Source organism: Papio anubis, chromosome 6, assembly GCF_008728515.1.
Source record: "Papio anubis isolate 15944 chromosome 6, Panubis1.0, whole genome shotgun sequence".
In the NCBI taxonomy this organism is placed as follows: Eukaryota; Metazoa; Chordata; class Mammalia; order Primates; family Cercopithecidae; genus Papio; species Papio anubis.
The window spans coordinates 84,554,462-84,581,320 of NC_044981.1; the positions used below are offsets into that span (position 1 = coordinate 84,554,462).

The 26,859-nt window shown below is 41.4% G+C and overlaps 1 protein-coding gene across 3 annotated transcripts in view; it reads right to left on the reverse strand.

Moving 5' to 3' along the window:
• Nucleotides 1-1,494: 1,494 nt before the first annotated feature.
• Nucleotides 1,495-26,859, reverse strand: part of RRAGD (Ras related GTP binding D) — a 44,766-nt gene continuing 19,401 nt past the window's right edge. For 2 of the 3 annotated variants that reach the window (XM_003897901.4, XM_009205652.4), the window contains exons 2-7: nucleotides 25,739-26,034; nucleotides 17,806-18,005; nucleotides 16,882-16,996; nucleotides 15,292-15,434; nucleotides 9,174-9,322; nucleotides 1,495-4,686 (exon numbers count right to left, since the gene is read on the reverse strand). In XM_003897901.4, coding sequence (XP_003897950.1) covers nucleotides 4,535-4,686; nucleotides 9,174-9,322; nucleotides 15,292-15,434; nucleotides 16,882-16,996; nucleotides 17,806-18,005; nucleotides 25,739-26,034 — 1,055 coding nt within the window. In that variant the 3' untranslated portion in view covers nucleotides 1,495-4,534. The remainder of the gene's footprint in view (nucleotides 4,687-9,173; nucleotides 9,323-15,291; nucleotides 15,435-16,881; nucleotides 16,997-17,805; nucleotides 18,006-25,738; nucleotides 26,035-26,859) is intronic. The other variant, XM_017958103.3, reaches the window with a different exon arrangement.

Sequence of the window (26,859 nt, forward strand, 5' to 3'; positions counted from 1 at the left end):
ATTTTATTTTTTTACACATATTGAAATCTCAAGGTAAAAAGTTGAATACAGTTAAGACCAAAGGCTTACTCTCTCTTAATTTTCTGAGCTTGAAATATAACTATTGCCTATTAGAAAACCAAATGTCTGTAAAAGGTATTTACAGTTTCTTTAGATATTTAGACACTTAATACCATCTTCAGCATTAGTTATTTAATGGATTAGGAATAAAAATGCGTGATCTTTGACTTTCTTCTCTGGGTGAAGTACATTTGGAAGACTGCTCCTATTGGTTCTATAAATATGTCAGGGCAGCTCATGTAAGAATAGGTATTTCTTTCTCAATATGCCAGCATTCACGCCCATGTAGTAATGTAGTAATTTAGGTGGATAAACGCCAATGAATCTGGTGGGCTCTGATACACTCTCCTGAATACCGCCCTCCTTTTGCATCCTCAAATGGCACACCCCATAGTCTTAGTCCACCAGACAAATCCTCCAAGTGCCCCTCTTCATATTTGTGAAAGGAAGGTATTTTTTAAAAACATTTGGTGAAGCTGCTTACAGTTGTAGTTGGGAGAGTGGGCTTACTAGCTATATGATCTGGAGCAACTTATTATTTCATCTTTTTGACCTTGGTTGCCTCGTCTGAAAAACAGAAATGGTAACAGTACTTACCTCTTGGATTTATGAATTTTAGTAATGCAAAAGTACTTCAGAGCAGTGCCTGGGGCATACTGTGTACTCAATCAGTATGTAGTACTACTAAATACTTCTGTTGAAGACAAAATTTTCTTTCTCTTAAGCTCAACATCACTACTGATGTAAAATCTTGGAAATAATTATTTCAGATCAGGTTTTCCAATCAGAAACAGGATTTCATATTTGAGATATAACATCTAATGCTAGCCCCTCTCTGAGAACTCCTAGGGGATCTGAAAAAGGTCATTGTAGGATGGAATCTTACTAAGCAAAGTTAAGAATGATAAGGTAAACTGTTAGGAAAAGGATTTCCATATGACTAGGGGATTAGGGCCACAGCAGCAAGAATTAGTATCTGAAGTTTACTAAAGTAACAGTTCTACAGCCCTAACTGGCATGTACCCATCAAAAATGTGGAGATGTAAGAGAGTTTAAAAATAAAACCATAAATTAAAGTAGTGAGATTTATCATCATGTCTATAAAAGGAGAGCTGGTTAATCAGGACAAATAAATTTTACCAAATGGATGTAACAGGGCCAATGAAACAGTGACATACATGTAAGGTAAGCAACCTCAGAAACAGGAAAGGCTGTACTTCCTTGTCACCAAAGAGACCATTCTGCTCCCAGAAAGCTTGGTTATGAATACACTTGAAATGAGAGCTTTACCAAAGCATGAACCCAGGACACATGCTTTTAAACTGGCAGTTAACATTCCTGAAAGCCATGGCTTAACAATAGTTATAAGTGATGTACTGCTTAAAGTAAAACATGAGCTATACCGGATTACAAATTACATCCAGTCTGTACAAGTTGAATGCATACCATACTTTAATAACCAAGACAATTCGGCTGTTTTTCCAGAGTATATTTCAGAGTTGGCATATAACCCGTATGTAACAATATTGCTATGATTTTAGTCATATTTCAGGGTCCAATATATGTTCACAAAAGAACAGTTTGTGAATGTCAACCGGTTTTTGCTTTATATTCCTTCAAAAACATTCCACCCTGGTCATTCACACTAATCTAATCACTGAAAATAACCAAAATAATTCACAGTCTCACCTCTATGTAAAAGTTCTAATTGACTCAAAAGGCAAAGGACTGCCCCTGCTTTTGAGGAAGGAAACCTGCAAGGCAAGTTCTCAATCCCTAAAACCAAGCAAAACTGTTCCAGTGCAGTTGCTGTAGCCATGTATTTAGGCTTCGTATTTATAGAATTAAATTTGAGAATGAAACATGGCCATACACATTGCAATAAGCTGCCTCCCATATCAAAAATACAATGCCACATGACTTGAAGACATTTCCAATAACACATATTTGAAAAACTGAACGCTTAGAAATAACTCCTGCATCTTTCTTTAATTAGGAAGTCATTGCCACACTTACAAAGTTAGAGGCAGTAATCTATATTAGCGTGTGATTAATCAAAGAGTGCACTTACTACCATGAACTTGGGCCCTATGTCATAGAATTATTTTTGCCTTTCCCCCAAAGAATCATTTGCTCTTGAAGTAATAGGCTTTTTAAGGCACATTTTAACAAAAACCCATCATATACCCAGCTTAAACATGGAAGCTCCACCTGGTTATAGTAATAAATATACCTAAGTAATGTGTGATTTACCAAATAGGCTAGTGTCTCTAGCTTGAGAATAAAGTCATATTAGAAAACTGATTCTTCATTTGCTTATTCAAAGTGAAACAACATGTAAAAAATATTAGAGAATTAGATTTACAACAATAGCCCATAAGTGCCAGGTCTGTTGGCAAAGGTCCAACAGGATATAGCTCTGGAGATTAGGGAGCCCTGGGCTCCTAACCATCCAGGTTTCAGAGTAGGAATCATGAGGAAAGGAGTTAGGTCACCTTAATTATTTTTAGAAGTCTCCTTTCAAACTGCACAGACCCTTGGGAGGCTCAAACCTTAAACCCCAATCAGATATCATCTTAAATTCAGTTACCAGCTTCAAAGAAACAGGACTTGGGGAGAGGAAGGAGAGAGGTTGGAAAGAAGCCACAGAGAGAAGTGGGAAAGTTTAGGCTGGGCACAGTAGCTCAGGCCTGTAATCTCAGCATTCGGGGAGGCCAAGGCAGGAGGATTGCTTGGGGCCAGGAGTTTGAGACCATCTTGGGCAACACAGTGAGATCCTGTCTCTACAAAAACAAAATTTAAGAATTAGCCGGGCGTGATGGTGCACACCTGTAGTTCCAGCTACTAGGGAGGCTGAGATGAAAGGATCCCTTGAGCCCAAGAGGTAACAGTGAGCTATGATTGTACCAATGCACTCCAGCACAAGCAACAGAATGAGGCCCCCTCAAAAAAAAAAAAAAAGTTTCAAGTATAAGTTGCTTTAGGGACTTTATATATTTTGCTAGGACCAACTTTGATGTTCTTAGGAGGCTCTGCTTTAAAAAAAAAAAAAATCTCATTTTCTAATTCCCCACAAGCATGCCTTAGGGTGCTAACCCTGGAGATGCACATAAAATCATCTACTTGGAATGATTTAGCATAGGTGTAGATTTAGGACTCTTAATTTCCTGTTAGTCTAAAGTAAACGTAAGTGAAAGAATTTCACAGAAACAATTACACAGCTAATTGTAATGTCTCTCCAGCCATCCTTTTCCCATTGACCTTCAGGGGTTTTCAGGATGACTCTTCAGCCTTGCAGAGCATGCTGGTGGCAGGCTGAGCTGGGCTCATTCATAAGGTGAGAACAAGTGGAGTACACGAGGCACGTTATCACCAGTGAGAAGGAGATGTGGCGGTGACAGAAGTGACTGACAGGATGGAACTCCATGGTGGGGATCTGCAATTTGTTCTATTCACTATGGTCATGGAGCAATAAAGAACTGGTCCCGAATAAGCATTTTAAATGCAGCACACCAGACCATCGCACAGGGCCGAAAGTCCAGAATTGTATATATGTTTTTTAGTCTGCAGTTGCCCATCACATACTTTTGGGACAAGTTTGGGCCTCTGATGTTACTTTAGCCCTGGGTGGCAGGTACAGAAAAGCCTCCAGAAACCCTGCAATTCAGTGACATTCTTACTTCTCTCCAGTGATCGGCACCATTTTGGAAATCTGGTCCCAAAGTTTCAAAAGAATAGTAATGCAACAAAAAGAAATAACCTCTCTGTACAAAGTGATTATAGAGATGTGTGTTGAGGTAAAGAACTTCATAAAAACCGTTGAGCAGGGAAGCACAGCCACCACTATAGAAATTTTTAGGTAAGTCTGGTGCTAACATTATTCTACAAAACTGTTTACACCCATTATAAATAGGGGACAGTTCTTATTGCTCCTGGAGCTTGTAGCTCCAATCTGTTCCAGCTCCACTGAAAAATGATTTTTCTCAACAACTGGTAGCAAAGATTTCCAAATTTACAAAAAGTCATTACCAATGCATCACTTTTTGATTAATTTCTGATTGCCATATAGATGTGGACTACAGTATGCATGTCCTTGACACCAAGTACAGAAAAAAAGCTTAGAAAAGTTGTTTTATCAAAGTTCAATTCAATGAGAAACATGAAAAAGTGCAAAATATGTACAGTTCCTGGCAGTTCTTACATGGGATTTTTTTGAATACAGACCATAAAAGTTTACATTTGTGTAATGAAAGGACAATGGATTTCACATCACTGTTAATATACAAGTTTTTTGCTTCAAAGTGCTTACTTTATTTATAAAAGACAAGATCAAGAGGGTTGCAGGAATTTTTTTTTTTAAACAACAAATCCATGGTATGTGTCCCAATCTCCTTCTTCCTCTTCCTTTAGTGCAACATGGCGCAGCAGTCTCATGGATAAGGTCTGGTTTCAAAAGGCGTTCCTGAAACCTCACCTACAGCAGCACTCTAGGGGCCCCATTAGGGGTGGCTCCCTTTTTCTTCTGCAGCCGATTCTGAACCTTTCGGGATTTTACTACTTTCATTCTCACCTCAAAAACTTCATGAATGGCCTTCCGGAAGCAATGAAAATTATAGTCAATTAGCCCTGGAGAAGAGAACAAAAATACTTACAAATGTCACGTAGAAATAATCTCCATCTTTTCATGGGACCCATGGCCAGGACAAGCCAGTAGGGGGCAGTAGAGGATGGTCTTAGCGTAAGGACCCCAGATTTCCCTGGGATGTCTGCAGGTGGCTTTCAGAAATTGCTATAAACCTTTAGGAATTATAGGCAAAGTCTTGTGAAGGAAAATTTTTCCTGAGGCAAGGTTCCAGAGCATAGACCATGTTTTCAAAGGTTCCTAGGACCCTAAAAGATTTAAAGAACCACTGAACTGAACTTTTTTTTTTAACCTTTCATAATTAAAGATTTCTTACAATTAAGAGAAATCTGTAATGAAAAATGTGTCTCCCCAAAGGGCATTATTAGACTGACTCTGAGTAGAGGCAGACCCTGACTTGGAAACCCAAAGCTGTGTATCAATCAATATTTACTGAGTATCTATTATATTTAAACCATTCTCATAAGCCCGAGGGAAAGCGAAGCCCCTAATTTCAGAGTGTTAACAGTCATCTCACCAACTCCAGCAGAAATGCAACAACCAATGACACTCAGCTTTTCAGTACTAAGTATTTTAAGTGGAGAAATAGTAGGAGAGAATCTTCTTGTGTTTTCAGAAATATATCAGTGACACAAAAAATAGAATAAAAGATAATCCAAAGTCTTGAGGAGTGCATTTTTCATCATTACTAGTAATTTGTAAGTCCTGAGAGCAACGTTATGTTTACACCAATTAGGATAAGGTGGTCAGTTCTATTTACTATCTTTAAATTTATTAAAATAACTAGCCCAACAATTACTTCTATCTATCAGGGGATGCTTCTAGAGCCCCGTCCAAAGGAAGAATTAGGATTCCAGCCAAGGATTAAATTCTTCAAACTAGTTATACAACTAACTGCAAGAGGAGGGCACCATCTCGGTTTCCAGGAGCAGGAAAACCTCTGAGTAGTGCCCTCTGCTGCTTCTGCAGAGATAGGGAACCACTAGTGCAGTAAAACCAGCAGTCAATTTCCTCAAGGAAAGACCACTGACACAAGCAACGGGAAAAGTAATAAAAACAAGGGAGCAAATGAACGATTTTTAAATGGCAATTGGAATATGAGATGTGAGAGCCTCAAGATTCTCTGCTTTTATGTGCAACAAAGTGTCCTAAAAAGCTTAGCTAAAAGAACTTGGCTCAATGAGAAGGGTACAATGAAATACTCAACTTGGGAAATTTCAGACATATCCTATTGTTCTTATTTTTGAGGCAGGGTCTCACTCTGTCACCCAGGTGGGAGTGCAAGGCTCGGTCACAGCTCAGTGCAGTCTCAACCTCCTGGGCTCAAGCAATCCTTCCACCTCATATTTTAACTTTTTCTAGAGATGAGGTCTCACTATGGTGCCCAGGCTGGTCTTGAACCCCTAGGCTCAAGCAATCCTTCCACTTTGGCCTCCCAAAGTGCGGGCATTACAGGCATGAACCACTGGCACCCGCCCCTATTGTTCTTGACAAACCTTAACATATCTTTGCACATTTTAAAATGTAACAGTAATCTTGCTGTGTTTGGAGTTTTAAGAAGTAAAAGTTCACAACTGAGACTTTTTAAAGACAGTAAACATCCATAAACAGTGTTTGCTATTTCAACCCTCATGAAAAGCTTTTGAAAATACGTGAACAGAGACATAAACAAAATAAACACTCTCTTCACCCCACCTACAGTTCATAAGGCCCCACATCCTTCTCTGGTTCAGTTCTCAACCCTCGCTGCACAGTAAAATACCCAGGCACCAAGCACACCAGGAGGCCAGGCACAGCACAGTACTTTGGGAGGCCGAGCAGGGAGGATCACTTGAGGCCAGCAACCTATAGCCCTGACTGCCATAAAGTGGTGGTGTGATATTGAGAGAAAGTCATTTATATTTTCTAGGCCTGAGTAAAATCATCTGTGAAATGAGAGGGTGAAACAAGGTGTATTCCTGTCTATCTTTAAAATTCCATGATCTATTATATAATCTGTTCCTGTTTCTAGCAAGATGAAAATAAGAAGTAAAAGATGAACACCATTTAATTTAAAGTTTTGAGGCCAAAGGACACAAAAAGCAATTTGGTCAGTCATGGTACAAACAGGAAAAATACAGGACATCACTAAGCAGCAAGAAAATGTAAATTCACATAATATACCAGCTTTCAATTATCAACTTTAAAAAATACTAATACCCAATATTGATAAGAACACAGCAAAATAAGTATTCATAATCTCTTTGCAGCATAAAACCGGAAAATCTTTCTGAAGAACATTTTGGTGACACGCATTAGAAGCCCCCAAAATGGGCCTACCCTTTTGATCTAAGTAATTCCACTTGAAATTTTTCCTTAGGAAACAACCAAAGATGCACATAAATATTTAGTGCAAAGGAGGTCATAATGGTATTATTTATCACATCAAAATCTAGAAACAATATAGATGTCTGAAAATAGACGAATCTAATACAATCATTAAAATGATGTGGTTAAGCCGGGCACGGTGGCTCACGCCTGTAATCCCAGCACTTTGGGAGGCCGAGGCGGGCGGATCACAAGGTCAGGAGATTGAGACCACGGTGAAACCCCGTCTCTACTAAAAATACAAAAAATTAGCCGGGCGTGGTGGCGGGCGCCTGTAGTCCCAGCTACTCAGGAGGCTGAGGCAGGACAACGGCGTGAACCCGGGAGGCGGAGCTTGCAGTGAGCCAAGATCGCACCACTGCACTCCAGCCTGGGGGACAGAGCGAGACTCCATCTCAAAAAAAAAAAAAAAAAAAAAGATGTGGTTAAAAAAAGACAGTGAATTGGAAACATGTCTGTAATAATTTAAGTGAAGGTTATAAAGTAGAATTCATCATGCAATCTATCATAGTTCTTTTAGAAAATGCATATGCAAGAAAGGACTGGAAAAGTATATAGGAAATGTTACCTGAATGAGAAACACTGATAATTATTGTTTTTTTGCTAAATATTTCTAAATTTTCTAAAAGAATCTATTACTTTTCTGATAAAAAGAAACAATCGAAATTATGTTTTCATAGCCAATGAATTAGGAAAATGTCATTACATATATAAGTGAAATACATATAAAACTATAGTAGAATATAAAACTATATTAGACAATATGGCCCCAGTTTTGTTGGAAGGAAGGAAAAAAAGGAATGAAGGAAGGGAGAAAAGGAGCGAGGGTAGGAGGGAGAGGAAATAAGAGAGGAAGAGAGCCGGACGTGGTGGCTCACTCCTTTAATCCCAGCACTTTGGGATGTCGAGGTGGGAGGATCCCTTGAGCCGAGGAGTTTGAGACCAGCCTAGGTGAGAATTATGGTGAGACCCCAATCTCTACAAAAAAAAAAAAAAAAAAAAAAATTCCAGGTGTGTTGACATGTGCCTGTGGTCCTAGCTACATGGGAGGATGAGGTGGGAGGATCACCTGAGCCCAGGTGGTCGAAGCTGCAGAAAGCCGTGACTGTGCCACTGCACTCCAGCCTAAGTAACAGAGCGAGATCCTGCCTCAAAAAAAAAGAGAGAAAGGAAGAAACAAAATTCCAGAAATTTACATGGGTTTAGCTCTAGATGGTGAAATACGTGGTTTTATTCTATATACTTTCCTAAATTTTCAAAGCATTTTTAATTTAATGGATTTATATTGCTTATAATATAGGAGAAAAAGGCTATTTCAGGATATGTTACTATTACATATTCAGGATATGTAACTAATTATTTGTTGGAGATTTTTTTTTTAACCCAACAAATTAGTAAACCATACCCTGTTATTAACAAAAGTCCCTAGCCACATCAGTAAGCTAGGGACTTTTGTTAGTAACTTTTGTTTAGATATTATAGAAGGGGGAAATTAGTTTAATTGCTTTTGTTTCAAAATAAAACTGAATTTGATCCTAAAAAAATATTCGGTGTAGTTAAGTATATTCATGGTCTTCCCTTTTCGGAATCATGATGCCATCCCTGTGTTCTGAAGATTTAAGAAGTATTTTGAGGCTGAACAGAAGTCAAACCACCTGTTGTCCCCTCCTTTACGTGGGAAGAACAAAAGATCACACGGTTACCTAAGACCTTCTAGAGGTGTGGACCAAAGTGGAGACCTCCACCCTCAATATAGGCTGGGAGTCTGCTCCCTGGTAAAAGACTTCATTCACTGCCTGGCAACAATGCCCCAGCTAGCTTACCCCTAGCAGAGATGCCAAGGCCCCTGGGAGGATCATGGGGTTCCACTTCCACCTCGCTGCAATCGCAGATGCACCACTAGAGGGCAGGCCAGTTCACTGGCCCAGAAGCTGACACTGTGGGCAGGAGCCCGCCTAGCTCTGGCCTCCCAGCCAAGGGGGCCTGTGACTGGCATCTGGAAGTTTCGAGGGGCATGCTGTTGTCCCACATTCAACAAACAATACATGCAGTAGCAGTCTGATGCTTCTTTTAATGCTTCGTTTAAATCACACCAAAAAGTTACCTTTTCTTTCAAAGCTTTCCTCTCTGACAAAGCAAACGAGAGCCAGGAACTTTGTCACCTCTTTTAAATAAAGCACGGTTGTATTATTAAGCTTTATGATGGCTGTGGATTCCTTGTCATAGGGGGTTCCTGCTCCATCTTCTTTGAGACTAAATGGGGACAGAAACCAAAACATATGTGACCATTGAGAAAGAACTAGAAACTAAGCCAGTGACAGAGACTGGCTTTAAGTCACAAAAAGCGATAATTGTAAGTTGTTTACACTTGCAGTGCCTTTCAGCAAAAGATCTCAGAAACACACGGGCACAGAAACATACACAGTCCTCAACAGTCACTTCCCACTGACAATGAGTGGCTATCTGCAGCAGCTGGGCCACTCTCTAGGCACCTGAAGAAGCCAGTTGAAGGATGAGGTTAGCTCTCCCCACCTCCGTGGCCAAGGGCTTCTTGTTTTCTCATCTAGAATAGCCGGGCTGTTAAAAGCACGGTCTGATGAAAGACTAAGAAAGGCTGAAGATATGTTCCAAATTCAAGGAGTCTAAAGAGACCTGAAAGCCAAGTGCTAGACTGGATCCTGAATTGGGAAAAACTGCTATAAAAGATAGAATTGGGACCACTGGGAAAATCTGAATATGGTCTATATATTATTATTTATTTATTTATTTATTTATTTATTTATTTATTTATTTTTGAGACGGAGTCTTGCTCTGTCACCCGGGCTGGAGTGCAGTGGCCTGATCTCAGCTCACTGCAAGCTCCGCTCCCGGGTTTACGCCATTCTCCTGCCTCAGCCTCCGGAGTAGCTGGGACTACAGGCGCCCGCCACCTCGCCCGGCTAGTTTTTTGTATTTTTTTTTAGTAGAGACAGGGTTTCACCATGTTAGCCAGGATGGTCTCGATCTCCTGACCTCGTGATCCGCCCGTCTCAGCCTCCCAAAGTGCTGGGATTACAGGCTTGAGCCACGCGCCCGGCCTATATATTAGATAATAATGTAGCCATGCTAAATTTGCTGAACTGTGAACTGGTTCAACTTACTCTCAAATGGTTTACCGAAAAGAAATGGATACACAATATGTATTAGAAAAAGAGAGATGTAGCAAATACGGCAAATTGGTAAAAACTGATGAATCCCAATGAAGAGTTGTACAGGAGTTCATTTTACCACTCTTGTATATTTTCTGTAGGTTTGAACGTTTTTTCAAAATAAAGAGTTAAATAAGATATATAGGTCTATTTGGCCAGGCACAGTGGCTCACACCTGTAATCCTAACACTTGGGAGGCAGGTAGATCACAAGGTCAGGAGTTCAAGACCGGCCTGGCCAATATGGGTGAAACCCCGTCTCTACTAAAAATACAAGAATTAGCCAGGCACCACATGGTGGCGCACACCTGCAGTCCCAGCTGCTCGGGAGGCTGAGGCAGAAGAATCGCTTGAACCCAGGAGGCAGACATAGCCGAGATCCCACCATTGCACTCCAGCCTGGGTGACAGAGCAGGACTCCGTCTCAAAAAAAAAAAAAAGAAGATATATAGGTCTATTTAAGAAAAAGTGTGATCTGTAAACACAAATGACTTGAGTTTGAATCTCAATTCTTTTATTTGCTAGCTATGTGAGCTTGGACAAGTCGAATAACTTCTTTGAGCCTCAATTTCCTCATATGTACACTAACAGTAATTATTTCAAAGTTTTCTAATGAAGATTAAATGAAATAATGCATACATAGCACTACACATAATGCTGAGAACATAAAATACACACTATTACAGCTTTAATGACTGAAACTGCACCTTCTGAAGATACCTGTGTAATAAAAGAGTTATGAATCCTTTCCTCACAGGCAAAGGACACTTCCCTAAACCTTTTCCCCCTTACCTAAAACTGTACGTAAATTTTCTGATTTATTTTTACTCCCCAAATTTATGAATAACTGACCAGAAATTTGACTTAATTGGAATTGTGTTAAACCTTATCACATTCACTAAGAGCTAGCACTTATTAAATATTTACTATGTGATATGAACCAGTCTTAGTTCTCAAAATGCATTATCCTCTGTCTGCTATAAGAATCCTCTAAGTTTCTTTCTTTTTTGTTGTTGTTGTTGAGACAGGGTCTCGCTCTATTGCCCAGGCTGGAGTGCAGTGGCATGATCTCAGCTCACTGCAAACTCCGCCTCCCGGGTTCACACCATTCTCCTGCTTCAGCCTCCTGAGTAGCTGGGACTACAGGCGCCCGCCACCACGCCCAGCTAATTTTTTTGTATTTTTAGTAGAGACGGGGTTTCACCGTGTTCACCAGGATGGTCTCGATCTCCTCACCTTGTGATCCTCCTGCCTTGGCCTCCCAAAGTGCTGGGATTACAGGCGTGAGCCACTGCGCCCAGCCTAGAATCCTCTAAGTTTCTAAAGAAACTGAGGCTAGAGGAAAATAAGATAACTTGGTCAAAGTTGATGATAGGGGTAAAGCCAGGACCTCAAACCTAGATATGGCTAATTTTAAAGTTAACGCTTTAATCCTGTAAATACACAAGGGGGTAGAGTATCAAGCCAGATTTAATGAAAAGCCTGAATTGCACAAGAATATTTTTAGGAAATGTACGTTTTTAGTTTTGAGAGTATTTTAAACTGCCATATACATGGCCACTTAAAAGTAAATTGTGAGGCTGGGTGTGGTGGCTCATGCCTGTAATCCCAGCACTTTGGGAGGCTGAGGCGATCACCTGAGGTTGGGAGTTCGAGAACAACCTGACCCACATGGAGAAGCTCTGTCTCTACTAAAAATACAAAATTAGCTGGGCGTGGTGGTGCATGTCTGTAATCTCAGCTACTTGGGAGGCTGAGGGAGAATTGCTTGAACCCAGAAGGCGGAGGTTGCAGTGAGCCGAGATCACGCCATTGCACTACAGCTTGGGCAACAAGAGTGAAACTCCATCTCAAAAAAAAAAAAAAAAGTAAATTGTGGAAGTTCTTTTTTTTTTTTTTTTTTTTAAATGTTAAAGATGCTTTAACAAAATTCGTTAACTTCCATTGCACTGCTTTTAGCTACTATATTTTAAGGCTCAATCTCTCTTGCTTGTAAGTAATGTTCTGAGAACAAGAAACTGAAACATTTAACATGTTTTATCCAATGAAGAAAATGGCATTTAAAATTTCCAAGTAAATACAATACTATATAGATATTAAACACTGTGTTTATTAGCAGCATTTAATAATACAGGAAAATTCTTAGGTGATAATGTTAAATGAAAAAAGGATATAAAATTTTACATACAATGTGATTTCATTATCCTAAAAATTACGCATGGAAATAAGAACAACTATATAAATAATGTAAACACTGACTGTCTCTAGGTGGTGAGATTATGGGCTACTTTAATTTTATTCTTTAGACTTTTATGTATTTTCTGCAATGAGCATGCATTACTTTTACAATCAGAAAAAGGTAAACATTAAACAAATTAGAAAAACAAAAACTCCACCAAAAATTACAAGTAGATATTGATGAGGTCTGCAATTGCAAAAACTGTTTTACTACTCAAGTTTTTCATCTATAAGCAATGAAAACGCATGAAGATAGAACATATTTTAAAATGTGTGCGTGTGTGTGTGTGTGTGCGCGCACGTGTGTGTGCATGCGCGAGCACAGAGCTGCCAGCTGGGGCACAGCCTCAGCTGAGAAATTCCTGAGGCACCAGGTCACCTGATTCTAGGGCCTGCTGGTCTCCACTGGGCAGCTGGGGAGGGGCAGCAAGGCCTCCAGTTACAAGACCACCTGCTTCCTCATTGCCTAAGAGGGCCCCAGGCTCTGCACACAACCCTGCCTCCTGCTGGTTAACAGGACTGGCTTATTGCTGCTCTAGCAAACAATCTGAGGAAACCCCAGAGCCCACAAACCGTCTGTGACCCAGACTGGTTCTTACCGAATCCTGTGGGTTCTCAGAAAACTGTACTCTACCACAGAAAAACCAATCTGACAGCAAAGCCAGGCTGCCTCCTTCTAACCCCTCCCTACCCATGTTTGTTTTAGCTGGGTAAAAGTAACTCTGATTAACATCATTTACATGAACAACTTACCACTTACATCTAATGACCATATGGCACAATAATGATCATGCACATTGTTAAGCATGTGCCAGATTAATTGTGTTGTTCATTGTACTTGATTACCATGGCAGTCTGCACTGTAATCAGGGTGCATTCATCTTCCATGACTATTTCAAGGTCATCCACTTAAACGGTTTAAAAATAATAGAATGCTTCAGGGCAGTAATCTTGGGCAATAAGGTCTATTTCTAAAGCCAGATGTCAGCATTTAATAATAACAGTAATAATAAATTATGGCAGCTACATTTATCCAGGGTCTACCAGGTGAAGGCACGTTATGAGCCTAATGATAGTTCATCCTCACTACAAACCTGTAAGTATCATTTTCCGTATGTGTGTGTGTGTGTGTGTAACAGTTAACAGAGAGAATCTGAGCTGAGTGGGCAAAGGATTTTTAAGTAGTGGAAGAGAGAAATGGAGACTAGACTCTCACAAAAGCTGACGAAAGAGGCAGAGTGTCAAGCTGTGTAAGGCAGGTCACGGGAAGTGAGTAAAGAGGAAGATGAGCAGAAGTTTTACCTCATCAATTAGATGAGGATGTCAGACACAATACAGATAGCAACACCTTAACATCTTAATAAGATGAACAACTAGTTCACACCCACTCAGTCTGTACACCACCTGTTCAGCACATTTATAATTATGTAGAATTGTTTCTACATCAGGTAACATAATCAGTTTCCCCCACTCCTTGTTAATTTATATTAAGTGTATAGAAAGTTTCTGTTTTCTTTCTTTTTTTTTTTTTTGAGACGGAGTCTCGCTCTGTTGCCCAGGCTGGAGTGCAGTGGCCGGATCTCAGCTCACTACAAGCTCCGCCTCCCGGGTTCACGCCATTCTCCTGCCTCAGCCTCCCGAGTAGCTGGGACTACAGGCGCCCGCCACCTCGCCCGGCTAGTTTTTTGTATTTTTTAGTAGAGACAGGGTTTCACCATGTTAGCCAGGATGGTCTCGATCTCCTGACCTCGTGATCCACCCGTCTCAGCCTCCCAAAGTGCTGGGATTACAGCCTTGAGCCACCGCGCCCGGCCGAAAGTTCTGTTTTCTAAGAATGATAAGTTAACAAATTTTTTTCAGCAGAGGATCAGGAATCAGATCTGAATTCAAATTCTATTTCCAGTCCTTACTGATAGTGTGAGCAAGGGTAGGAAATGTAACCACTCTGAATCTCAGTTTTTTCATCTGTAAAGTGAATACAGTACAGTTGACCTTAAACAACACTGATGTGAACTTCCTAAATCCACTTATCCGTGGAATTACTTCAGCTTCTGCCACTCCTAAGACAGCAACATCAACCCCTTCTCTTCCTCCTCCTCAGCCTACTCAGTGTGAAGACAATGAGGATGAAGACCTTTATGATGACTCACTTTCATTTAATAAATAGTAAATATATTCTTCCTTATACTTTTCTTGATTTTCTTCTCTGTAGCTCACTTTATTGTTAAGAATACAGTACATAATACGTAACATACAAAATGTATGTTAATCAACGATTCATGTTATCAGTAAGGCTTCCAGTCAACAGTAGACTATTAGTATTAATAGCTAAATTTGTCGGGGGGGAAATATACACGGCTTTTTGACTGTTCAAAGGGTTGGTACCCCAACCCCTGTGTTGTTCAAGGGTCAAATGTAATTCTTGCCACATAGAATAGTTGAGAATTAAATGATAACCTGGGCACAGTGGCTCATACCTATAATCCCAGCTACTCGAGAGGTTGAGGTGGGAGGATCATTTGAGCCCAGGAGTGATCTATCCTGGACAACACAGGGACACCCTATTGCTAAAAAAATAAAATAAATAATACGAAGCATGCAATAAGATTATTAGCATAATGCCTGGCATTTGCTCAACAACTGTTATTATTGCATGCTAAATGGTATATTTATACATAGATTTCAGTCATTTAAGACAAAAATGTTAAACTCAAGTAAGTAAATGTAAATGCAAAATGCCTGAAAGGTCATGAAGGAAGGATGGCTTGATTGTGGCCTTAAAGAATGTTGTACTTACCCATAAATACAAGAGATGTCAATAACCACATCTATCATATCACAGCAGAGCTCATAGGTTTGCATATCCACTGGAGTACTATCAGTTGCAATATAAATTTTACTGACCACATCAAACAGAAATGCCTTTTCAATTCCAGAATTCTGAAATAAAAAAAAAAAAATGCTGCCTTAAAGCAACAGCCAACTTCAGACCATGTCATAACTACACAAAATTGAATGCCATTCTCAATGTAAAATACAAATGAGCAAAATTCAAGTTACAAAAATTTAAATTGTACCATTTTATTACAATTTAAACTTCACTGTCATAAACTTCTTTATACTGGACTTGCATAAGAATAAAAAGTAGAGGCTGGGCGCGGTGGCTCACGCCTGTAATCCCAGCACTTTTGGAGGCCGAGGCAGGCAGATCACCTGAGGTCAGGAGTTTGAAACCAGCCTGACCAACAGGGAGAAACCTGTTTCTCCTAAAAATACAAAATTAGCCAGGCATGGTGGTGCATGCCTGTAATCCTAGCTACTTGGGAGGCTGAGGCAAGAGTATTGCTTGAACCCGGGAGGCGGAGGTTGCAGTGAGCCAAGATGGCGCCCCTGCACTCCAGCCTGGGCGACAAGAGCGAAACTCTATCCCAAAAAAAAGAAAAGAAATAAAAGAATTTGAATTATCACAAATTATTTATTTTAGGTAATCAAATTGGGCAATATTTCCTAACAGAGATGTATACCTGCAGTTAGGAAAAGGCCAAGTAAAAATACTTTTACTGACTGTAAATTTTAAAATAAGCTTAGAAAGACTAAACAAACACACTCAAAATTGTGTAGTGATAGAGTAAACGTGAGTACAACCAACAGGTCTGCCTCAATTCAACTCAGCAGAGCCTACCTGGAGCTGGTAGTGTGTAGGGTTCATTCAGCACATCATTCACAGCGTGTTAAACTTATAAAAAGCTATTCAACCGTCTGCGTCTTACCAATAAAACCAAACTTTACATACCCTACCTCTGGTGGGGCTCTATTAATATTGAATGATTGCCTACAACTTGAATAAGCACTCCAGTTATACCACTGAAGTGCAGGAATGCATTTGAGTACATTTTATTTTTATTTTATTTATTTATTTTTTATTTTTAGAGACAAGTTCTCGCTCTGATGCCCAGGCTGGAGTGCAGTGGCATCATCATGGCTCACTTCAGCCTCAAACACCTGGGCTCAAGTACTCCTTCCACCACAGCCTTCCAAGTAGCTGGGACTACAGGCATGTGCTATCACACCTGGCTAGTTTTTACTTTTTTTTTTTTTTTTTTTTTTTTTTTGTAGAGACAGGATCTCACTATGTTACTTAGGCTGGTCCCAAACTCCTGGCCTCAAGCCATCGTACCGCCTCAACCTCCCAAAGTGGGGCGTGAGCCACCAAGCTGGGCCGGGAGTTAAATTTTAAAGGACCTAATACAACACGTAGGAGTAATCTTTAACACTCAAATGACCTTGAAATGCTATAGGAGCAGTTGGAAATAAGATCTTTTTCACTCTTGCAATGCTATTTTCAAATTCTACAAGTGACTCAAACAGGAGCATATTATTTACTTACTGAGATAAAGATGTTCAGCAAATTCTCCAGAGTTGGGAGTTGTGGAATCAGTTTCTGAACCACTTTGCTAAAAGCTTCAAATATTGAATGATCATATATGCTTGTCAGATAAAAGCTGAAAGAGGAAACGGTATTTCATCATGTTTTCCCTTTGAATGAGGAACAGGCTGCTTAGGCTATGTCAATACACCGGTCATCTGCCTTCTGTATCTATAGTCCTAACACATAAAGTCCAGCCCTCCTCAGAGTTTACAGTGACCTCGGTAAAAAGCAAGCCATTCCTCCCCACCTCCCAAAAAGCCCGAGCTGTGCCTATTCTCATCTGCCGACTGGCAAGCTTAAAACCGCAGCAATCTGTGTCCATCCCAGCTTCCTGACATTCTGCAGGACAATCCATGCCAGATCATCTTTACACGAGCCTCTTAGGTTGTCCCATTAGTAACTTCTATTCTTGATATTGAAGCAAATTTTTTTTCCATTTCCCAATTTACAAAATGAATGATGCATGTACTACCTCACAAAAAATGACAGAGACATTGTTTTCCTTTGTGAAGATTCCTATTTGGATTGTTTTCAGACTACTCCTTTACTTATAATTACAGATAATATCTTTATCGAGAACTGTAAACTTTAGCATCAACTAACTACTAGAATTATATTCATGGGTTTTCTATAATGTGTTTTTCATGTGAGGGGAGAACCTTAGCTTTGACCATTTGTTAAAAAACAAAAAAACACTGCTTTCACTAAAGATTAGCATTAGCACATGCAAAGCTCGTTTTCCCCAATCCTACCCGTCTACAGCGTGAAACAGGGTAAAGAAGGTAAATTACTGCCCATGCCAAGCCAATCATGGTGACTCCGAACCGCAAACTGGCTTTCTTTCATCCTTTATTGGGATCCTTAAGGGGTTTCTGTTCTCACCTGAGGTGAATTTTTTCTAATCCAGCATCTGCAAGGTCATCGTTTGCCCGCTGGTGAATATCTCTTTGGGTTTCAATTTTGTGGTCATCTGACAGACCATCCACTTTATGAATAAACACCTCGAAGTTGATGTCGGTATTCACTTTGTAGGCCCTGGTCACCGTGAGGTGGAGCCTGGCCAGGGCTTCCATGTAATCGTCCTAGGACCAAAGGCAACGCCTGTGAGAGAAGGCCACTTTGCTTCCTGACCCTCCCCCACACTGTTCACCTGGAAACTATGTGGCTGCGAACCCCTGAAATATGTTGCAACGGTTCCCCTCAACAAGCTGGCTTCTTAGAATTACAGTGTGAAAACTTAAGTTCTGTTAACAAAAAGAGGAAAAAGAAATGCTTAAAAAAATGCAGCTGATTTAGGCAGTTATGACTGAGGTTGATGACAGTCATAAAGATCAGAGTTGGCAGGGTACGGTGGTTCACGCTCCCAGAACTTTGGGAGGCCCAGGCGGCCAGATCATGAGGTCAGGAGATCAAGACCATCCTGGCTAACACGGTGAAACCCCTTCTCTACTAAAAAAAACAAAAAAAATAGCCGGGCGTGGTGGCGGGTGCCTGTAGTACCAGTTACTCGGGAGGCTGAGGCAGGAGAATCGCTTGAACCCGGGAGGCAGAGATTGCAGTGTGCCGAGATCACACCACTGCACTCCAGCCTGGATGACAGACTGAGACTCGGTCTCAAAAAAAAAAAAAAAAAAAAATTCAGAGTTGTGGTTTCAGGAAGAGAAACGGACCCAACTCCACATAAGACCTTCCCCAGAATACTGTTCATCCTAACTTTTCCAGTCTCTTGTGAACTGTGATGAACAATTAGAGATAGAGGCATGATACAGGCCACTGGGCAGATGGGGAAGGAGGTGGGGAGCAATTTTAAGAACCACTGGTTCAGTGCAGAAGTCAGCAGACCACAGTCTGCAGGCCCTGTGCCTGTTTCTTAAAAGTAAGTTGTATTGGAACGTGCTCAATTGCTTTCATATTATCTAAGGCTGCTTTTGTGCTACAGTGGCAGAGTTAAGTTTCCTCTAGAGAAACTCCTCAGAGACAGTACAGTCTACAAAGCGTAAGATGTTTGCCATCTGGCGTTTTACAGAAAAAGGCCCCTGGTCTAGAGTAATTGCCCCAAACAATACTAACTTTTTTCTTCTTCCCATGCCTATAAAATGAACACCTGTGTATTCATCTCTGTTTAAGAAATGAAACATTTACACCAAAGCCCTCTGTGTTTCTCCTCATCCTCCCAACCCATGCTATCCCCCTACCCCCTCATCCTCTAGAGACAACCACTATCCCAAGTTTAGTATTTATTCTCACTCATGTATACATTAATACAGACATCTATATCCCCAAACACACAGAATTCATTTACATTGTTTAAAAATGGAAAGAAATATTAAGTTGTGTGTATATTATAGTTTGCCTTTTTCATTCAACACTGTCAGTGAGATTCACCCACATTGAATGTTATGTAGTACATAACTACAGTACATTAGTTCCTTTTAGTGGCTCTATAAAACTTCCTTTTATGGATGATCTATAATTTATCATATATTTGCCTGCTGATGGACATTGTAAATATTTCCATGTATATGTGATTACAATGATATGTGTACAGTCTCATGTACATGTGGCTTACTCTGAAGGGTGACTTGTCGGGTCATAGGTAGGAGTGCCTTGACCGTACCTGGAAGTGTGTAAACAGCATCTGATGCTTCAGACCCTCACCAACAATTGGTGGTGTCAGATCTCTTATTTATTGCCAATTTGAAGGGTGCGAACAGGTCTTGTTTTCATAGCAAAAAAAAAAAAAAAAAAAGGAAAGAGATCTGTAGGACAGAATCTAAATGCCTTCCCCCACCGCACCTCACCCCCTGCACTTACGGCGTTCCAATACAACTTACTTTTAAGAAAGTAAGAAAACAGAAAGCCAATATAATTAGGGGTGTTTTCTGGCATTTTTCTATGCTTCAAACATCAGTAAAAATGTATCCCTAGTCTCTAAGTAAATCAAATATTAATTATACAAATAGGAAACTATGAAGAGGGAAAAACGCAAATGGAGTCCTTCCCATCCTTCACACTCTACAGAGTTGTTTAGAATAAAAGACAAAAGCCAGGAGCAGTGGCTTGCGCCTGTAATCCCACCTACTGGAGAGGACTGCTTGAGTTCAAGACCAGCCTGGACAACACAGTGAGACCCCTAGCTCTAAAAAAAAAAAAAAAAAAAAAAAAGTGTATGTATGTGTGTGTGTGTGTGTATATATATATGTGTGTGTGTGTATATATGTGTGTGTGTGTGTGTATATATGTGTATATATATATATTTAACCAGGCTTGGTGGTGCGCACCTGTAGTCCCAGCTACTCGGAGGCTGAGGCAGGAGAATTCCTTGAGCCCAGGAATTTGAGTTTACAATGAGCTATGATCCTATGATCATGCCACTGCATTCCATCCTAGGTAACAGAGTGACAGCCCGTCTGTAAAAATTAAATAAAATGAGGCCGGGCATGGTGGCTCACGCCTGTAATCCCAGCAGTTTGGGAGGCCGAGGCAGGCAGATCACAAGGTCAGGAGTTCCAGACCAGCCTGACCAACATGGTGAAACCCCGTCTCTACTAAAAAAAATACTAAAATTAGCCGGGCGTGGTGGCGCATGCCTATAATCCCAGCTACTCAGGAGACTGAGGCAGGATAATTGCTTAAACCTGGGAGGCAGAGGTTGCCGTCAGCCAAGATCGAGCCACTGCACTCCTTCCTGGGCAACAGAGCAAGACTCTGTCTCAAAAAAAAAAAAAAAATTAAATAAAATGAAAAGCAAATGTCGGATGCTGGGTCACCAGATTAAGCATTAAAAACTAAAGGTATTACTGTATGGTTCCACATAGATGAAATTCTAGAAAAAGCAAACTAAAGTGACAGCACTTCAGTGGTTGCCTGGGGCTCAGCGTTTCAGGGCACCACCTGAGAAAGGGCACAAGGGAAGCTTTGGGGTGGTGGAAATATTCTATATCTTGAAGGAGAGGTGGTTACATGGTGTACACATTTGTCAAACCTGTGGAACTGTACGCTTAAAATGAGTGCATTTTATTGCATGTAAATTACACCTCAAGAAAAGTGTTACTGCTGTCTTTAACTGAGGACGGGAGTTAAGGGAACATGTCTGTGAGCAAAACTACCCAATGTCAAGAGAGCATCACATCTCCAAAGATTGGAAATTGCTACTCTAACCTCCCTGCCAAGCATATAAAATGGTCTCATTACCAACTAACTGATAAAGAAGCATGTAGCTACAAGGACTAAAAAGAAGAAAATACTTGGTTGGTTAGAACAGAGGGATTGCAGGTGATTTTTCCCATTGTTTATTACTTTCTATGACAAATAAACATTGATGTGAAATACACTGCACAGTTTCTACTCTGAAATTAGATCTGGGGATTATGGGCAGGTCACAAACACCAGCACAGGTCAAGAAGAAACTCTCTTTTGGATCCACAGGCACATGTGCGAGGGCTTCAGGAGATATGGTGCATTCTGCAGGCTGGGGAGCAGGGCTGGGGTGTCACCACAGATCACGGGAACCACTCTTGCTTTCATTCTTTTTTATTTCATGACATTCTCTGAGGACACATTTTCTCCTTGGGGATATATTTATCTGGCAATCCTGTGACTGTAAGGAATTCATGAACAAAAAAATAAAAATATGAGGTGTGAGACCAAAATAGCACTGCTTAGAAATAAAGGAAAGGGGCTGGGTGTGGTGGCTCATGCCTGTAATCCCAGCACTTTGGGAGGCTGGGCAGGTGGATCATAAGGTGAAAAGAATGAGACCATCCTGGCCAACACTGTGAAACCCTGTCTCTACTAAAAATATAAAACTTAGCTGGGTATGGTGGCTACTCAGGAGGCTGAGGCAGGAGAATCACTTGAACCTAGTTAGCGGAGGTTGCAGTGAGCCGAGATCGTGCCACTGCACTCCAGCCTGGCGACAGAGTGAGACTTCATCCAAAAAAAAAAAAAAAAAAGAAAGAAAGAAAGAAAGGAAAGGACACTCAAGTGCTGTGGAGACACTTCCCTAAAGTTTTGATTTTCCTGTCAGTGCTTCTAATCACATCCAATAAAAGTTCCTGCAAACATGATTTTTACACACTGCTTCCAACAGAAAAGTATACTAGGTTTTGAAACTGCTTATTTGATTATTCCTTATTTTATTTTTATTTTTATTTTTATTTTTTTATTTTTTTTTTTTAATTTTTTTTTGAGACGGAGTCTCGCGCTGTGTCACCCAGGCTGGAGTGCAGTGGCGATCTCGGCTCACTGCAAGCTCCGCCTCCCAGGTTCACGCCATTCTCCTGCCTCAGCCTCCGAGTAGCTGGGACTACAGGCGCCCGCCACCACGCCCGGCTAGTTTTTTGTATTTTTAGTAGAGACGGGGTTTCACCATGTTAGCCAGGATGGTCTCGATCTCCTGACCTCGTGATCCGCCCGTCTCGGCCTCCCAAAGTGCTGGGATTACAGGCTTGAGCCACCGCGCCCGGCCTCCTTATTTTAAATAAATTACAGCATTCAACAATACTTTTCCCACTCTTTATTTTTATGTGTGTTTTTTTTCCTCTTTCTGAGACAGGGTCTTGCTCTGTCACCCAGGCTGGAGTGCAGTGGCACAATCATAGCTCACTGCAGCCTCAAACTTCTGGGCCTAAGTGGTTCTCCCACCTTGGCCTCCCAAAGTGTTCGGATTATAGACATGAGCCACTGTGCCCAGCCTCCTCTTTTTAAAAAGTATAACTTTAGGCCAGGCGCAGTGGCTCACACCTGTAATCCCAACACTTTGGGAAGCTGAGGTGGGTGGATCACAAGGTCAGGAGATTGAGACCATTCTGGCTAACACGGTGAATCCTCATCTCTACTAAAAATCAAAAAATTGGCCAGGCATGGTGGCAGGTGCCTGTAGTCCCAGCTAATCTGGAGGCTGAGGCAGGAAAATGGCAAGAACCCGGGAGGCAGAGCTTGCAGTGAGCTGAGATTACGCCACTGCACTCCAGCCTGGGCAACAGAGCAAGACTCCGTCTCAAAAAAAAAAAAAAAAGTATAACCTTAAAAAATGAACTTCTCAAACATTCCTATATCTTTCTCTGCCCCACAAAAAACACCCAAGAGAAGAGCCAAGCATAGTAGCATGCATCTGTAGTCCCAGCTACCTGGGAGGTTGAAATAGGAGGATCACTGGAGCCCAGGAGTTTGAGGCTGTAGTGGGTTATAATCACACTTGTGAATAACCACTGTGCTCCAGCCTGGGCAACATAGTGAGACCTCGTCTGCAGAAGAAAAAAAAAAAAAAAAAAAACTAAAGAAACACAATTAAAATAAAAAACACATTTACCAACCTAAATTGAAGGTCTGCCTTCAATTTAAAAATAGATGTACCTATTTTACCCATATTATAACCATATTAGAAACACCTAAAAGAGATTACACTGTACATTTAAATTCCCATAAATGCAAATTGCTATGTAAGCACAACATGGTAGTTAAGCAAGTACTTACTAACCCATTGTCTTGTAATGATGAGTCATCTGGTTGGAAATCTACTCACCCATGGGTAGGCCTACTACAGCTACCCAGTTCAACAACTACAGAAACAGCTGCTGCGTGACTTAGGGAGAAAAATGGAGCTTAGAAGAGAGAGATAAGCATGACATTCCTAGGGCCTCCCCTTCCCTACAGCAGCATGCACACACCCCATCCACTCCCCTCGAGCTCCAAGCTCCCTAATTTAAGGTGCTGGCAGACCTGAGACAGTAAGGCAGGGGATACTGCCAAGACCACAGATGGGCCAGAAAACAGGTCGGTACAAGTGGGACAGTCAGAAAAGCAGCTGCTGACAGCAGGCCCTGGATGTGGTGCAGGTAACACACGTGTTTCTGGGTAGACCCATGGGAAGAGAGGAAACTGCTGATCAAAGATGAGGCATTGGATTTGAAGTCTCCCTCCGCCACACCCCTACCAAAAAGGAAAGAAAGAACCCCTCTAACCATTGGCCATGCTCCCACAACCATACACGTACACAAATGCAGCCACTTGGAACTGAGAGGCTTAGTTGAAAATTTTGTTATTACTATTAAACAGGCACCTAGTTGCTGAATGAACTTACGATCCTCTCAGGCATGGGGAGTCTATTCAGAGGATGGTTCTCGAGCATGGGCTCAGAATAGTATTATCAGGAATAATCTTTGTAACACTTCAGCCCTAACAGCTCTGGTGCTCCTAGAAGGGCCGGGTGTGCTTAGTGGGGCAATGCACACCCGCAGCTGGCCAACCTGTCTCACTGTGGGTCCACAGTTCCAGGGAAAGGGTACAACCTGAACCTCAGAGTTGGTTCAGTGCATGCAGAGAAAGGCTGATGCCATTTATTTCCCCCCAGCTGCAAAAGGGAGCCCTTGGGGAGCCTTCAGGCTAGGCCACGGGTCATGGGCATTTTCTAAGAGCCCAGACATGGATAGTTTGGAAAGTACCAATGCCCCATCCTGCTGCACATCCCCTTCCTAAAATGTATCTGACTGACACGCACCTGTGGTCCTACTGTCTCCCTTTGCCTCCCCTTTACACCAACTCCAGCAGAAAAGCCCCAGGATATAAAAAACCCAGGGTGCCAAGGAGCCAATGAGGAATACTGGAAAAGAACCTGCTACAGGGATGACTCGCGACTGGGAATGGGGCTCTTCAAAGCATAGGGAACGGGTTCCCAATTCTTTGCTTCCAAAAAAGTGAAAGGAGAACCTACTCCGGAAGCCTGTTGATAAACTACTAAAAGTAATTTTTCACAATAGAAAACTGGGTGATTTAGGTGATATAACTTGGAAGGAATCTGAATAGCTAGACGAATGCTAGAATAAAACTCACCTCATATCCACCTACTTACTTACGTGAACAAAGTTTCTCAGTGCTTATAACTATATAAACAAAAAACAAAAATAGAACTGATGCCAAATATTGTCTTATTCAACCATGGATACATGAAGTGGAAAAAATATCAAACATCCATCTTCTTAAGAGGGATATTTATCTCAAATTTTACTTTTTATATTTAATAATCATCTATAAAATACATAATATAATTATATTGTCTTAAGCAATAATTATAATAATTTATTTCAGGGTCGGGCTCAGTGGCTCACGGCTGTAATCCCAGCACTTTGGGAGGCCGAGGCGGGTGGATCATGAGGCCAGGAGTTCAAGACCAGCCTGGACAACACAGTGAAACCCCGTCTCTACTAAAAATACAAAAATTAGCTGGGTGTGGTGGCACGCACCTGTAATCCCAGCTACTCGGGAGGCTGAGTCACGAGAATTGCTTGAACCCAGGAGGCAGAGGTTGCAGTGAGCTGAGATACCACACCACTGCACTCCAGCCTGGTGACAGAGTGAGACTCTATCTCAAAATAATAATAATAATAATAATAATAATAATTTGTTTCAGAAGAAAAATGTTCACCCCTAGAACTTTATCTTCATAGGAAATAATAAGCAGTTGAAAATGTAAATTGATATACATGTTTTTGTTGCAGAGAACCTGTGATCTTTTGTAGATGTTGACCAAGGGTACCAGAGTGGGGATGACATATTTGGCCTGAATGGGCCCCTCCATCAGTGAGGTTTCCTAGGTCTATGATTTGCTGAAGTGTCAATTGTTACCTAATGCTCAATGGGTTGATTGTTGGTCACGGATGGAGCGTTTTATCTTTGAAAAAGTCTGAGAGCCCTGACCAAAAAACACTCGTTTGGTAGAAAGGTCTATTCCAGAGTTTAAAAACCAAACCAAAAACATGGCATGGGGTGGAGGGGACCGGCCAGGCCATCATACCCCTGAGACTCTGAGCTTTACCTGTGAGTCAATGACAAATATCAGTGCTCCTGTTCCCCGGAAGATCATCTCATAGTCAAATGTAGGGTCAAAAAAGTCAATCTGTCCTGGGAAGTCCCAAATCTGAAAATTGACAAAGGAGCTGTTGGAAACATCTTCCCGGCATATCTTGTTAGTGCTCTCCAAGAACAGTGTTTCGTTGGGAGACATTTTGTGAAAGACAACTTTCTGAATAGATGACTTGCCGCTTCTCCTCAGGCCCATGAGCAGGATTCTCGGCTTCACCTCAGTGCTGAAGGGGTCGCTGAAGTCCAGAACTGGAGAAACCACAAAATGAGAATGAAGGTGAGACGCTTTCACAGCGGTTAATTAGAGGAGTTTCACTTCCACCTCAAATGTGATTTATGATTCACAGATGATGCCACTCTTCCAAAGAGAGTGCTAACGGCATCCCTCCACTTAAACCCCAAGTCTTGCTGACTTCAGAGCCTGAACACTTAACCACTGGTCTATACTTCCCACCAGGCAAAAGGGACAGCTTTTGCTAAGTGCAAAACACTCAACAATGCAGTCTCGCCACTTCTCACACCGTCCCAGGGGCCAGACACCAACATAATGCCACATCACAAGCAGGGACTCAGCAGCGCGAAGAGAGATTTATTTCCCGGAGCAGACTGTCTGTGGAAAGAATCCGGGTCTGAGCATTCAGGAGCCATATTGTTCTCTGAGAAGTCATCACTAAAGAGATGCTTGGTGATGTGAGTTATGCCTCTCTCAGTCACCCTCCTCTGGCTAGTACTCTCCCAAGCCACGGAGGCCTGGAAAGTGGGCTTTGGACTAGATGTCGCAGGTGTGGACTGTGTTACACAGCCGATGCAAAGTCTGTGAGAGGCAGACATCTCTCAGGCCCACCCTGGTTCGGGGGCCCCCATCCAGTAAGGTAGCTACTAGCCTAATACAGCTATTTAAATTAAAATTGATTAAAATTAGCAATTCAAATTCTCCTCCTATGAGGTTTCTAGAGAAGCCAAGTTCATAGACACAGAATGTTTTCAGGGCTCAGGGGAAAAGAGGAATGGGGAGTTCTATGTTTAATGGGTATGTAGCTTCAGGTGGGGGAATATAAGAACATTCTGGAGATA